Source organism: Motacilla alba, chromosome 23 (genome assembly GCF_015832195.1).
Source record: "Motacilla alba alba isolate MOTALB_02 chromosome 23, Motacilla_alba_V1.0_pri, whole genome shotgun sequence".
Classification (NCBI taxonomy): domain Eukaryota; kingdom Metazoa; phylum Chordata; class Aves; order Passeriformes; family Motacillidae; genus Motacilla; species Motacilla alba.
This window is the reverse complement of record NC_052038.1, coordinates 2,924,693-2,939,294: the sequence shown is the minus strand read 5'-3', so window position 1 is coordinate 2,939,294 and position 14,602 is coordinate 2,924,693. Positions and strand designations below refer to the sequence as shown.

The following is a 14,602-nucleotide window of genomic DNA, read 5'->3' as shown; positions in this document are numbered from 1 at the left end:
CATTCTTTTGATTTCAGACAAAGCCAGCTCAGTTCTTCTGAAAAGCAGACCTTCATTGAGATCCAGATGAAGATTCCAGCTCCTGCCAGGACCCCCTCATCTGACTCTTGTCTCCCTGTGAATGGCCAGTCACTGAGCTCCCTTGCAATTTTGAGACTCTCAGCTCCAGGTTCAACCCCACCCCCCATCTGGTTCTCCCATCTAAAGCAAGGCAATTTTCCAGTTGGTTTTCTGATGGCCTTTGCATTTCTGTAACACTTCCTCCTGAAGTTTAGAAAATGCTAACACCAAGCTCCTCACTCTCCAGTGTAATTCCAGCTGTGTGCCCATGTGGATACCTGGTGAGTGGCACCTTCTGCCTGGCCAGGACAAAGCATTTCCCAAGCCCATTTTCTCCCTGTGAGGAATGCTGCTGTCAAATGTCAAAAAACCCACACTGCTAATACTAGCCTTCTACAAGGTCAGCCAGAGAGGACTTCCATCAAGGATGAGCTTTGCTGGAGAAGGTTCCCTGGGGATTATCAGAATAGTACAGTCAAGCCCAGATGGCCACAATGTGCTGAGCACATTTCCCGCAAGCACAGCAGCAAGGCAGAGGCCTCTACAAATCAAAGTCCACCCTGATTTCTGCCATCTGCTGAACACTGAGGGCCAGGCTGAGGCCTTTGGGAAAGGTCAGGATAGTCTTACAGGCTCTCAAGATATTGCTTTTGTTCTCACTATTTGCTTCTCAATTCCTTCGTTAGAAGATACTAATCTCTCTGTAAGGCAGTTACTTGGAGCCAAGACTTTAGATATTATTGCAAAACATATGCTTAAAAGAGACTGGAAATTATGCTGGCAGTGTTACAGAGGGGAGCAAAGCACAGCTTTGGGTCAAAACAAACAAAAAAAATGTAAGCTAGTAAGCAATTCCCATGCAATAGTTTAGGAGAGCCAGCAAAAGCTTCTTCTAGAAAGAAAACAATGCTGTGAGAACGAAGCTAACAAGAGCTGGCTCTTGGAAAAATAAAACAGCTACTAATGAGCCAAAAGCACATATCCAAGAGAATCTTTCTGGGAAACCGACCCAAGCCTTTACACTGGAAAGCCCTGAGGGACTAGGGACCTTGAGGCTAAAAGCTGGCAAATTGCTTCATCAGTTAAGGTTAGTCTCAATGTTTCCTACTGTGTAAAAATAATTTGTTTTAGCCTACAGGTCTCTACAGAGCATTGGGTAAATTCAGGCTACTTCCTTTGGGAAGGGAAACGGAGTGCCTGGCAGAGCCCTGCCCAGTGGGATATTTTCAGGGGTTTCCCACCATCCCTGACAGCCCTCCAGCCCAGGGTGGCCCAGCACACTCAGGCCCCGGGTGAATGAATTCTGCTGAATTCCATCGGAGCTGCTGTAGAGCACTGGGCATCCATGCCCATGACTGGGATGGGAACATTCCCCGAGCTGTCAATGTTACAACAGGATGAAGGTGCCTCTGTAAAACCACCTTCTGGAGGCTCATTCACCCTGGATGGATGCAGCCAGGCCAATGACCCTGATATATCTCGATTTCCAGAGCGATAAGGAGGAGACCTTGCTCTCTTTCAGAGATTAGTTCATGCACCCACCAGGATCTAGGTGCTGCTACAGAGTGGCAAAGGTGGGGTCTGTCTTTGCAGCCCCTGGTTCATTGCCAGTCCAGCTCCCCAGCCCCAGCACGATACCAAGAGCACAAGACAATGAATGTGCGCTCCAGCCGGGCTTCTGCGTCAGCAGAGAAAATCCCCGCACTGGCAGGGGACGTCAAGGTGCTGTCTAATGACTTTCCTTCTCTTCCAACTCCTCTGATTCACGTTGCCATCCTCCTTGCAACTGACCTAAATAACATGTTCAGGCAGCACTGGAAGTGTTTCCATCTCGTACTGCAATAACAGTGAGATCCTTGCATCTGGGAAGGGAATTTCACAGGGAAGTCACACCACAGGTGAATTAACAGTGTGCTTCTCAAGAAAGGAACAGCAGCACCCTGTCTTATCCCATCAGGGAGACTTCCTGGCTGCAGGAGAACAAAGGTTGCCCAGGAGCAGGGAAAACACATACTAAGTCTGTGCCCAAGCCCCAGCAGATCTGAACAATGCGGGCAGATTACTCAGTTACCTCATTTCCAGGTGTGCTGTCAGCATGAGCCACGACTGGCTTGGAATTAAAGAGGTAAAACTGTTCCTAGATCTGGACTTAGTCTGCATAATTTATGGTAATTATTGCTCAGTAGCCATTAATCCTTTAATGCCGTATCACACGCTCAGCCCTCAGTTCTCTCTAACTTTTTGGTCATCACAGACCATTCCACTGCAGAAGGGGCTGAAGGACAGGGTGCAGGACCACTCTGGATCCAGAGCCAAAGGTCTCAGGAAGGGAAAAGCAAAGAAAGGCACTGTAGAAGGACTCCAGTAGGTCAGCCCTCTCCAGACACACGGTGGGTATGTGTGCTGGTAACATAAAAGCACTTGAAGCAGCCTTTCCCAGACAATTACAGACCTCTCCAGCTCCTCACTACAGCACCAGCTGTAACTCAGGTGTCCAACAGCACTGCATCACAGCAATACAGGGGCAATCCCATGCCTGTCACTCCACTGTGATCCTCCCCCAGCCTCATTCTTCCCCTTACTGTAAGCACTTCCAAGAGCCATGTAAATATCTCCATTCCTTCCACCCCCTAGCAGACTGTGGATCTCAGTTTTACCTTACAGCATTGGCCCTCACAGGCTGTCTGCTGAGGAGCTGAAAAAGACAGTTGAAAACGCATTTATTGCCAACAAGGAAAGTGTCTGTGGGGAAGAGTATTCCGAAGCTGAATGCCCTGCCACAGCACTTGCAGCTTTCAGGTGAGGCAGGGCACACCTGGGGCTGGTGCACTGTACCTTGCAAGGCAGGCACTAGAGCCTCAGCAGCCTAACAGATGCCTTTCTTATTCCGAAGATACACATGAATACAGATACAGTTCCCCTTTTGCAATAGAAAGGAAGTTATACTTGATCCATACCAACTCTTTTTCAGGTAATTGAGCTTCAAAACTCAAGCAGAAAAGCTGCCAGCAAAACTTGTGCCTCTTTGTGCTACAGTTAGTCCGTAACAACTATTCTGAATGTGTTATCTCTAGTTTTTATTAGCTCATATTTACTTTGGCTGCACATTCAAGCAGTCATTTAAACATGGTGAGAGAGGAAAATCTTGGACTTGCAACAATGGCCAAGCAGTTTAATCTACCACTGGGGACAAAGACTTGACTCCTATTGGCGTGGAGCGCTGGCAGGGTCAAGTGTAACATGTGCTGGAGGAAGCACTAGGGAAGCAGATCTCTGACTGTTCAAACAACACCAAGCATTTCCTTGAGCTATTCAGAGCTCTCTTTGCCCCTCCTGTGCAGAGAAAACAGCTCCAGCTGTCCAGTCACCTGCGCTGGCTTCTCCACTCACTGGATTCATGACATTGGAGGCTGCCAACAGCTCCAGGTTAGATGCAGCACATTGCTCGTTCCTCACAGCTCAGATGTTCACAGCTAAGTTAGGAAGCAGTCAAGATCATGTCCTTGGCATCAGCACCAAGCTGGTGCTGGAAGATAATTTATATTCCTGAGCAGAACTGGCACTGGGCAGATTGGCCATAAACATCAACAAACTGCTGTTCCAGCCATGACACCAAACAGAAGGGTCTAGAATTAATATCTATCCATTTAATATTTAATTAAATGGATTAATTTAATAATAAAATTATTTATATTTTATTATATATTTAATTTTTTTTTTATTTGGGAAGTACAAAATACTTCACATAAAAGAACTGTGCAGTTTGCAGGTGTGGGACAATCTATACAGTAACATATTCAGAGGCAAATAAAAAAATGAAATGTATTCATATTAACAATCCGATGACCACAGGCCAAATCAAGTCAAAGTGAGACTACACTAACAGCAAGAACATAAATTTCAGGACTTTTATTCCATTGCTCTTTGGATTGTGTTAAGACATTACTAAATAATTCTTAATTATTAATTTAGCCCTAATGAACGTGTCCTTCTGATTCCTCCCAGAATAATATTATTTTCTTGGTGGGCCCCTGTGAGTAAGGGCAGAATCATTTGTTAAAATCTTTCTCCATTTAGCAAGTATCAGCAGACAAAGTGGTTAGTTCTGCTGGGGTGAAATACAGGAAGGTGGAAGCCGTGTGGCATTCTTCAATTTCCCCTTTCCTTTCACAATCAGACCCTTGATATTTTCTTCAACAGGAAAACTGACATTCCCCTTCTGTGTAAACTGCTGACAATTGTGTTTTACACCTGGTAAAACCAGAGCAAACGGAAGGAAGAGAAGAAACAAAGACCAAGGACTTTTCTCAGCAACTACATCTCCACAGAATGAAGTTATTTTCCCTTTCCCACCTCAGAGCAGACAGAGTCCAGTAAACACACCCCAGCCTTGATGGGAAATGCCCCCTCCTCGCTGGTGAGTGGCTGCAGGACAGTGCCCAGGGCAGCAGCTTCCCAGGGAGTAGCCAAAAAACCAAAACAGCCCGTGCAGCTTGACCCTTCTGCCACAAGCTCACTTTGAAAGTGACCCTGAAGCTCCCGGTAGTAGTAATTTGAAGATTAAATACTACTGATAAAGCCTTTCTGCCCCCTAACAAGTGGTTTTCTTCCTTTCCTAGATACAGCTGGCATTTAGGGTTACAGCTATCCCCTCCTTTTGGAAAAAAAACCCACCTGAGAAAAACGCTTACATTGATTTTGATGAAGTTCTCTCTGAATTTTTCCAGTTTGGCCATAGAAATTGCACCTATTTCAGCAGAAGCAAATTCCCCTAAGGAATGAGCCACTTGCACTCTGAGCAAAACTGCAAACATCATTGGCAGCACCTTGCTGCCAGAGCACCTGGGCACTGTGGGGGGCACAAACAGCACATTTCAACCAGGAATACTGAACACCAGAGGAGAAATTATTTCCTACTTAAGCAATTAAAAGGAATTCTAGAGCTGTTTGTCTCGTTAAGAGGTTTGGCTTTTATTCAGAGCAGCCAGTTTTCTGGGTAACTTCTTTATCACACAAAAGGTGAAGCAGAGCAACAAGGTTTAAGTCCTGTTTCTCTCCTGAGGTTGCTGCAGCAACTGTGGCTCATCAAGCACAGCCTCACGTAAGCTACAGGCAGCAAAAATCCTACAGACATCAACGAGGATCCTGGTGCACCACCACGAAAATCCTGTGCATCAGTGCTGCAATTACCATAAAAGTCCTTTTCAAGGGAGAGGGTGTTGGAAACACTTTGGGTATTGAGAGTAATCAATTTTTTTTCCACCTTTCTGCTGGCATTTCAAACACCAGCCAACCGTGTAACAGCAGAAACTCAGCTGCAATTAGGAACACAGCAGAAAGCACCTTACCTCATCAGGCAAGCAATAGAGCAAGCAAGTCCTGGCTGGGAACAGAACACAGCGCTTCCAAGGTTGGTGCACTGGGAATTTTGGTAACCTGCCTGCAGGGAAGTTTTTTCTGGCTCCATCAGTTAAGGGTTCACCTCAGTCTTGAAGCTGCTATATCCAAAGCCAGAAAAGAACACGGCTAAACTCTTACCCCTCAGGAATCAACTGACAACACTGAATACTGCCTACAGTCACACAAGACTGGTGCACTACAGACAAAAACCCACGAGTCATCAGGGACACCATGATGACACCAGACAGGAAAGAGACTCCTGCCTTTCCTCCCCAGGACAGGATGACCTGGGAAAGGTGAGCAATCCTACTGCCAGCTGTGTTCTGGGACAGCAGGGCTGTTCCAGCACCTGCTCTAGAAGAAGCCACGCTGCAGAGCAGGAGCTGAGCTGAGGGCAGATGTGCTGCAGGAACAGCAGCCACCTCGTGTCCTCCCAAACTCTGGGGAACCACAGTGACCCTCAGCACCCTACTCACCTCTCAGCTCTTCAGATGCTGCTCTGCAGGCAGGGGAGAAGCACAGATTTTACACCAAGAGGCATCTCAAAAAATCCAAGACAGAGAGACAGGGATGCTCCAGAAGCTGAGATCATGGAACAGTTCACAGGGTCTCCCTGCTAGGGAATTCTGTTTCCAAACACTGCCCTGCCCTCAGTGTGTGCCACCACTCCCTATGCACAGGTTTATGGAGTTCACACTCCAAAACACACCTTTTGCTGTAGAGCATCTGCTATAACTAGTGCCCACAACTAACCATATCACCTATATTTTTGTCTCCTGCGCTATGCTAGCATTTTAAAAAGTGTGCAAAATTACAGAGCGAGCTGGGTAAGAATAAAACTACTGCTGACAATTCTATGCCTCAAAGGAAGTGGTCAGCAAGAAAAAAGCAAGGGAACAGTCTCCATGTTAGGAAAAAGGAAAGAGGGTGGCACAAAAATAAGATAGGAGAAATGTCAGACTTCCTCTTTCCTCTTTGGCTATCATGAAGTTAAACCACATATTGACAAAGGAAATCAGGGAAATAAGATAGCTTCAACACCTGGGCAGCTAGGAGAGCCACAGATTTCTAATGCTTGGTAGAAGAGTCAGAAAAGTCAAAGGAATGTCCTTCTTCCTGTGCTGCCACCAGAATGCTGCACCCACCAGAGCTTCACCCTTTGCTCTGCTCCCAGGAATAGGTTTTCTACTTTGCAAAATTCCTTTATCGTTTTCAAAACTGGGCAACACTGAACATAGCAAGTTCAGATTTAAGTAAAGAGAACTCCGTATCAAATCCTGCCCCGTGAAGATACATAACCCTGGCACATGCCATCCGTTTGCACTGCAAGCCTGTGGAGAGAAATTCCTCCCACCACGCTTCACCCAGGCGAACTGGAAAAGTTTATTCAACATCCCCATGAGTTCTCATGAAAGTGTCAGTGGTTAAGGTAACCACAATTACAGAACTGGAAACGGATAAAGAAAGCAGTAAAAAGTTACCTGTAAGAGAACAAAACCTGAAATATAACTGTGTTGAGGAAAAAGAAAATTGCCAAGATCCTGAGCTACTTTTTAATGTGAGCTCCAAACTGTGACTTCCGAGTCTTTGTCTAGCACACACACACAAAGCAAGGCTTAGAGTCTTCTCCCACAGCTACCCTGGCATTCTCTGGAAAAACAGCAATCACTCCAGATGTGTTGAAAATTTTCCGGTGCTACATCTGAGCGTTCGGTTATAGTTTACTCTCGTGTCTGCTGGTCGAGTCAAGTCGCAGTACTCTCTTCACAGAACACTGCTCAAGCTCTCAACTTCGCAGTCTGGCAGAGGGGCACGGCCCAAAGACTGCGGTTTCTCCTTGCGGAGAGCGGTGTGCATCGTGCTGCCGGAGCAGAGCTCTTCGCCAAGCGACGACCCTGCACCGCCACCGCCACCCCGGCAGGGTCCCGGGGGATGCCCCGACCCCGGACCGCACCGGGGACACGGTGCCTTCCCTTCAGCCCCCCGGGGCACCCCACCCCCGCCACCGGGGCACCCCCACCGCGCTGCGGGGCCACAGCGGGCAGCGCTTCCCGCCCGCGGCCCGGCCCGACCCACCTGCTCGGCGTCCCGGGGCCGCGCTGCCGCTCTCGGTGTCCCGGCGCTGGGCAGACCCGGCTCGGCTCGGCGCCGCTCCTCAGCCGCGAGCGCGGAGCCCGGCCCGGGGCGGGGCCGGGGGCGGCCCGGCCGGTGCCCGCCCAGCGCGGCGCTCGGGCGGCGGGAGGCGCTGCGCCGCCGGCGCCACCAGCGGGGGCAGCGGGCCGGTCCCGCCGCGATGCTCCCCGTGCGGCCGGCAGCGGGATGAGCCCCGTCCCGGGGCGGCGGCTCCGGCGGGACCGGCAGCTCCGCGGGAGGGCTGCGGGCGGCGGCGGAGGGACCGGCGGCGGAGGGACCGGCGGCGCTCGCCCCGCGGGGCTGTCCCGGCGGCGGCCTGGCCCGCCCATGCCCGGGGGTCCCCGCGGGGCCGCGCTCGGGGCCGCGCTCGGCGCGTTCCCGCCGTCGCCATGGACACGGCGCCTCCTGGCGGGGGCGCGCGCGGGCTCTGAGTGCCGAGCGCCGGCCCCGCCTGTTCCGGCGCGCGCCCCGCGCGTGGCCGCGCGCTCCCGGGCCCGGCGCTCGCAGCCGCCATCGCTGCCATGTCGGCCGCCTTCAGGAAAGCCGCCAAGGCGCGGCAGCGCCCGCACCGCGAGCGGGCCCAGGTACGTGAGCCGGGCCGGGCCGGGCCGGGCCCCCAGCCGAGCCGGGCCCCCAGCCGAGCCCTCCCCGCCGGGCCCTCCGCGCTCCCTCCCCGCGCCCTGTCCCCTCACGCTCTCTCCCCCTCACGCTCCCCGTCTCTCCCGTAGCCCGCCGCCCGGACGAAGCTGGGCTTGCTGGAGAAGAAGAAGGACTACCGGCTCCGCGCCCAGTGAGTGCGGCCGCGGGGGGCGGGCGGCGCTGGGTGGGTGTCCCCCAGTCCAGAGGGTTTCCACCTGGGTAATACAGAACCCGTCCTCCTTGCCCAGGTTATGGCACTGGCTCCGAAATACTCTGCTCCTTGTGAGCTCCCTGATGCCTTTGAGTTGGGGTGATACCGAGTCTCTCCCTAGAAAAGCACCAGAGTATTCTAACAGCGTGGATTCGAGTAACTTCAAACTGCGCCTCCTTTGCGGTTATATGATGCTAACAAACCCATCATTTTACTCTAAAGTGGTTTTAAACAGGTGTGATACCACACTACCGCCCCTGCCATGGCTGTGCTGTTGCAGGACCTTGTCCTGCCCGAATTCCTGGGGCAGGGCAGCAGGGACAGGGACAGGGACAGGCTGTCTCCGAGCTCTGAGCCTCGCTGGGAAAGACTCGATGCCTCAGCAGGGGTGAACGCGGAGAAGCTGCTGAACAGCTCGTGATTGTTGGTTTTGTCCTCCCCAGTGACTACCACAAGAAGCAGAATGCTCTCAGGGCGCTGCAGAAGAAAGCTCTGGACAAGAACCCTGATGAGTTCTACTTCAAAATGATACGGGCAGAGGTCAAGGTGAGAGCCTCCCCTGCCTTCGAGCAGCATTACACTTTGTTGCTCTAAGTAACATTTTTTCTCTCTACCTTGTTTTGATTTAAATTTATGACTTAATAGATAAATGAGAAACATTGGTCTGGTGCCTGTAGAAGGCTTGGAAGAAAATGAGGGACGAGGGACAAAGTTCTGCTGTTAGCAGGCCCCACAGTGCTCTCCCCCAGCTGTGATGGGCTGTTTATAAGTGCTGTGTTTGTCTGGTTGTAGGATGGAGTCCATGTAATAAAGCAGCCAAAGGATGAAATTACCCCGGAGCAGATGAAACTGATGAGGACACAGGATATTAAATATGTAGAAATGAAAAGAGTTGCAGAAGCCAAGGTAATAACTCGTATTTTTAGTGTTTTCTAGTTTGCTCAGAATTGTTTTTTTACTGTGTTGTTGTTATTGGTGCTGCTGGCTACTGTGCTTGCTCAGTGAAGTCTGATTTGTACAGTGCTGGAAAGGACACTGGAAGTGTCAGTGGAGTGCTGGATATAGAGCCTAAAGATGTGATGACAATAGAAAATGACTCTGTGCATTGTTATAAAACACAGTGATTTTTACATAAATTTCAAGACTTTAAACGTGTATTTCTGCTTAGCACGTTCATAGAGAAATCATGAAATGCCTAAGGTTGGAAGAGTGCTCTCAGACCATGAAATCCAGCTGTTCACTCACCACCACCGAGGTCACCACTACCCTGTGCCCCCCAGGTGCCACAGCCACACGCCTTTTGAACCCTTCCAGGGGTGGTCATTCCACCATTTCCCTGGGCAGCCTGTTCCAATGCCTGACTACCCCTTCAGGGAAGAAATTTTTCCATATACCAAACCTGAACCTCCCCCAGCATAGCTTGAGGCTGTTTCCTCTTGTCTACAGAATTAACTATGTTGGAAAAGACCTTTGAGATCATCAAGTTCCACCTCTCACCTAACACCACCTTGAAAACCAGACCGTGGCACTGAGCATCACATCCAGTATTTTTTTGAACACCTCTAGGGTGGTGACTCCCACACCTCCCTGGGCAGCTCATTCCAGTGCCCAGAGATTTTTCTCCCTAGTGTCCAGCCTAAACTTCCCCTGGCACAGCTTAAGGTGCTCTTGTTCTGTCAGTGGTTGCCTGGGAGAAGAGACCAACCCCCAGCTGGCTACAACCACCTTTCAGGGAGTTGTAGAGAGTGATCAGCTCTCCCCTGAGCCTCCTTTTCTCCAGGCTAAACAGCTCCCACAGCCATTCTCCATAGGATTTATGTCCCAGACCCTTCACCAGCCTTGCTGCTCTTCTCTGGACACGTTTGAGCCTCTCAATGTCCTTCCTAAACTGAGGGGCCCAGAACTGGACACAGCACTCGAGGTGCAGCCTCGCCAGTGCTGATACAGGGGAAGACTCTTGTTACTTGAGAGAGCTGACTAACTGCCCCCTGGCTACCTCCTGTCAGAGGATGGGAAGATCTCCCAGCTGAGGAGAATAATCTGGAGTGGGTTGTTGGATATGGTGGGCTGGCAATCCACAAAAATACAATCCTCTTCTGGGGATATTGCATGCTCTGATGTTGATTCACAAAACAGAATCAAATTCTCATCAGGGATACAAAATCAAAGCCAGCTTTAAACTTTCCTTCATGCTTTTGCTGGTGGTTCCATGGCAGTCATTCCCCTTTGCCAAACAGGACTCAGTTTTGCGGGTGGATGTGTGCGCTTTGCCTGGGGAGCAGCAGGGATCACTGTGACCCTGTCTGGAAAGGTTGTGAAGACGTGTCATAAATATACACTAGATGTGTTTTCAGAGATGAAAACAGGCGTTTCAGGTGTTTGTAAGCCCGAGGAACAGACAGAAGTGTCCTGGGGGAGAGCTGGTTTTGCTCGCTCCCAATTTGGCCGAACTTGGGCTCTCCGCAGAAAATCGAGCGCCTGAAGGCAGAGCTCCACCTGCTGGACGCCGCGGGCAGCGGCGCGGGCCGGCACCTCTTCTTCGTGGACACGGAGCGGGAAGGTGAGAACCGAGCTGCTTCTGTCGCCCGTTCGGGTGCACTGGCACAAAGGAAAGACACTTTTATTTGTCAGGAATAAAAGTTCAGATGCTCTAGAAATCCCTCTTGGTTATTAGCTGAGACATCACTTCTGCAGGAGCTGTGTTGCTGGGACTGCTGTTGCTGACTGTCATGGAATTTGCAGGGCAGCCCTGATGAGGGGAGACAATGATGCATCTGACTCCACCTTATCAGAAGGCTAATTAGTTACTTTATTGTACTATATTATTCTATATTGTATTACACTGTGTTACATTAGATCTGAACTGAATCTGCCAGGCACTCAGCTCTGCACACACTGCACAGAATCTCATGACTGTCCTAACAGTCCCAACACACACACACACACACTTGGCCCTGACAGGCCAAGGAAACAAAACACCATCACTTTGGGTAAACAGTCTCCACATTGCATTCTACTTTTGCAAAACACAGGCACAGCAAATGATAAGAATTGTGCTTTCTTTCTCTGAGGTTCAGAGAATGTGAAACCCAGAAATATTCTTGGAAGAACTGTGCCTTGCTTTTCTCTGTGAAGAGAACTGTGGCGACAGGCTGTAGCAATGTGTTTGCAAGATTTGCTTATTGAAGGAGCCCATGGGAGTTTATTCCTTTTTTTTTTTTTAATGTATAGTTCGGGAGTTTGATATTGCTGCTCACCTGGACACTGTTCCTGAGCTGGTGGACAGAGTGTACAACCGACCAACCATTGCAACGCTGCAGAAAGAGGCAGTGAAGGGACCCACTGATCCTGCCCACCTAAAGGTACTGCTGCTCTTTGTGCTACTGACTTCTTCATGGTTTACATCTTTTATATGACAAGCACTAAAAAGGATTGATTGCACCATTGTGGAGGTGAACGAAACTGTGTTCTTAGAACTTTTATTGGTGACACAAGGCAGTAGTGAATGTCACTTAATCACGAAGTGACTGCCTGGAGCCTGCAGTCACATCTTCTCCTGGACTAACACAGAGTACTCTTTCACTGCATCCCAGTCCACTGGGGGTGGGCCACCATAAGCTGTGATGTACAGGCCAGAAAACAGTGGTGGATCTGATTAGGCAGTGTCCCTGCAAAACTGAGATATTTCTCCTCTATAAAGGAACAAATACCTATGGGACTATCTTTTCATTAGACTGCTGCAGTTTCAGGTGTAATTTTTTTCAGCATCCACTGTTAAGTCTCCCCTCACACATCCCCAAAACCCCTTGCGCCCTGAATTAGGTAAATGGGAAGAAGCTTATTCCAACACAGATGTCTCTGTTAGTGTTCCTGATCTTACAGTATTTTTGAGTTTGGTTCTGAGCCCAAAGTCACTTGAGATTTGTCTCCTACTTTCCTTCCTAAAGCCATTTAAGATACAGTCTCACATCCTGGCTTTCTTAATTTGAACTGTTTCATGATTCTTCAGCATGAATTGCTTATGCAATCAGCTTTGATTCTGATGTTTTAGTATCACAGAAGTAGCTACACTTGGCTTTACTGCTGTAGATTCTGCTCGGGCAATTCAGATCTGTTGGAAAGTCCTCTGAGTACGAGTCAGTTGTGTGTAAGATAAAAATAGTTGTTTTAAAATTGCCGACTGGTAAATTTTTAACCTGTTTTTTCTGACTCAGATGTCAGATAATAAACACCCTGTGGTCCCTTTCCCCCTGCCAGCTGTCTCAGTTTGACTCGTCAGTAAAGCAGTTGGACGAGTTGTAGACTGACTAGTTTTCTCCTAAATGTCTGAGTCATATTTTAAGCATGTTGCGATCTGTTCTCCTTAATTTAATTACTTAAATCACACCTGCAGGAATACTGTTCCTGTGCTGGGAAAGCTATCCACTCTCATTAGGCAAACTTGACCCAACAAGTTGCATTTTGAGAGGCCTCTGCAGGCTCTGAGCACTTCAGGAATTGGTCTTTGGTCTGTCCTTTTTTTTTGTTTTCCCTCCTCGGATAAAGTGGATTTTCATTAGGGATTCAAATGTTTTCTTGCACTTGACATTGAAATTCAGAGGATTTAGACCACAGTGTCTTGTTCATCTCTGTCTTAAAACAGCTTTTTTTCCTTGTTTCCAGAAATTAGCCCAGCAGAGGAAGAACCAGTATGACCTCCTGAGGCAGCGCATCGAGAGGGAGAAGGCCATGTTTGTCATCTCACAGAAGATCCAGACACGGAAGGATCTTCTGGTGAGGAATTTGGTTCCATTTCTCCAAATCTGTTCTGCTCAGCTCATTAGGTCTGGTATTGTGTGTGTTGTATTCGTTTCTTCATTCTGGTTTTATAGTGACACCTGCAGCTAACTCCTAAAAATAAGTAATCCTCTCTAATGTGGAAAAAGCAGGGAGATGAAGCATTCCAGTAAATCATATCTGTTAGTCCTAGTCTCACCTTGTCAGCAAGGACAAAGACTCAGCTGTAGAATGGTGCTCACAAGGAGCCCAGAATAGTGAGTGCCACTAGGAGTCAGAAGCAGGGAACCATTTCTGTAGGTTAAAAGAAGCTCTTGAAAAGCAAAATGACCACAGAAGTTACTTGGACTCCTATTCTCTGGTGCTTGTGAGCCAAGCAGATTGTGCCTGACAGCCTGAAGGGGAAAAGAGCAGCTACAACTATAATCCCCACCCAAACAGTGCAAAGTGACCATTTTTCTTTTCTGGTTGGTCCCAGACAGGGACTCTCTGATTTGTGTGGCTGGGAGTTTTTCTCCTTGCATGGCAGCAAATATTTCTACCTGTTCTTTTTATTTCCAGGACAAAACTCATAAAGTAAAGGTGAAGAAAGAAACAACGACTGGACCAGCTATTTACAAATTCAAGTTTCAGAGGAAACGTTAGCCATTCCATGGAATAATTGTTACAGTCTGCTCAGAAAGGAGAAGCCACATCCCTTGGAGAAGGGCTGGTGCCAGCCTGCTTTTGACTGCAGCTCTGCACTTTGTTGAAACAAAGCACTGGGGGCCTGTGGTAGCCATCAGTGTGTTTCATCTAATTAATTGATGAATAAATCAGAGTTTGTTCTCTTGGTATCTATGGTGGGAAGCCATGAGATTCACAATCAGTGAGCAGTGGAGGTCACAGTGGAACGTCAGGGAGGTGGGTTAAGCACAGCCCAGGACAGGGACAGTACTTGGGGCTTGTCAGCTCTGGGGCTGAGCAGGACCTGGCCAAGCCCATGAGAGTGGAGCTCAGCTTTGTCAGCTGTCTTTTCAAGCACGTTAAAGGTGAATTACTCTCTGGTCATTTCCCCAGCATCCCCCAGTCCCTCTCATTTCCTATTTGCACCATCCCATTGTGTGCTTTTCCTCCAGAGTTGCTTCACTTCCAGCTGAAGCAGTGCCAAAATTCTGTGTAAGGGGAGACAATGCAGCAGCCAAGTGTGGGACAGGAGATTGTCCTCTGGGTTTTCCTTGGGCCTGTTGCATTGCCAGGGCTGGGGGATGTGCAGACACATCCTGAGTGTCCTGGAGCGGCCCAGGCACGCTCAGAGGAGGCTCCGTGTGAACATTCCTTTTCTTATCTCTCCATCGTCCTGTCCCTGCCAGCAATAAGCACATGGTCTGCAAGGGGGGGAAG

The 14,602-nt window shown here is 49.2% G+C and overlaps 1 protein-coding gene across 1 annotated transcript; it reads left to right on the top strand.

The window, feature by feature from the left end:
- Nucleotides 1–7,812: 7,812 nt before the first annotated feature.
- On the top strand, nucleotides 7,813–14,068 carry UTP11 (UTP11 small subunit processome component). Its single transcript, XM_038160995.1, has 8 exons — nucleotides 7,813–8,177; nucleotides 8,322–8,383; nucleotides 8,887–8,989; nucleotides 9,236–9,349; nucleotides 10,910–11,003; nucleotides 11,675–11,805; nucleotides 13,106–13,216; nucleotides 13,781–14,068. Exons 1-8 carry the CDS (start codon nucleotides 8,115–8,117, stop codon nucleotides 13,862–13,864), a joined length of 762 nt encoding a protein of 253 aa, XP_038016923.1. The 5' UTR covers nucleotides 7,813–8,114; the 3' UTR covers nucleotides 13,865–14,068.
- Nucleotides 14,069–14,602: the final 534 nt, after the last annotated feature.

What these genes read in the sequence shown, in the direction of transcription:
- UTP11 (XM_038160995.1), top strand. Translation starts at nt 8,115, where the DNA reads ATGTCGGCCGCCTTCAGGAAAGCCGCCAAGGCGCGGCAGCGCCCGCAC. An exon ending in CGCACCGCGAGCGGGCCCAG is followed by an intron (nt 8,178 to 8,321) that starts GTACGTGAGCCG and finishes TCTCTCCCGTAG; the next exon opens with CCCGCCGCCCGGACGAAGCT. An exon ending in CGTGGACACGGAGCGGGAAG is followed by an intron (nt 11,004 to 11,674) that starts GTGAGAACCGAG and finishes TTTAATGTATAG; the next exon opens with TTCGGGAGTTTGATATTGCT.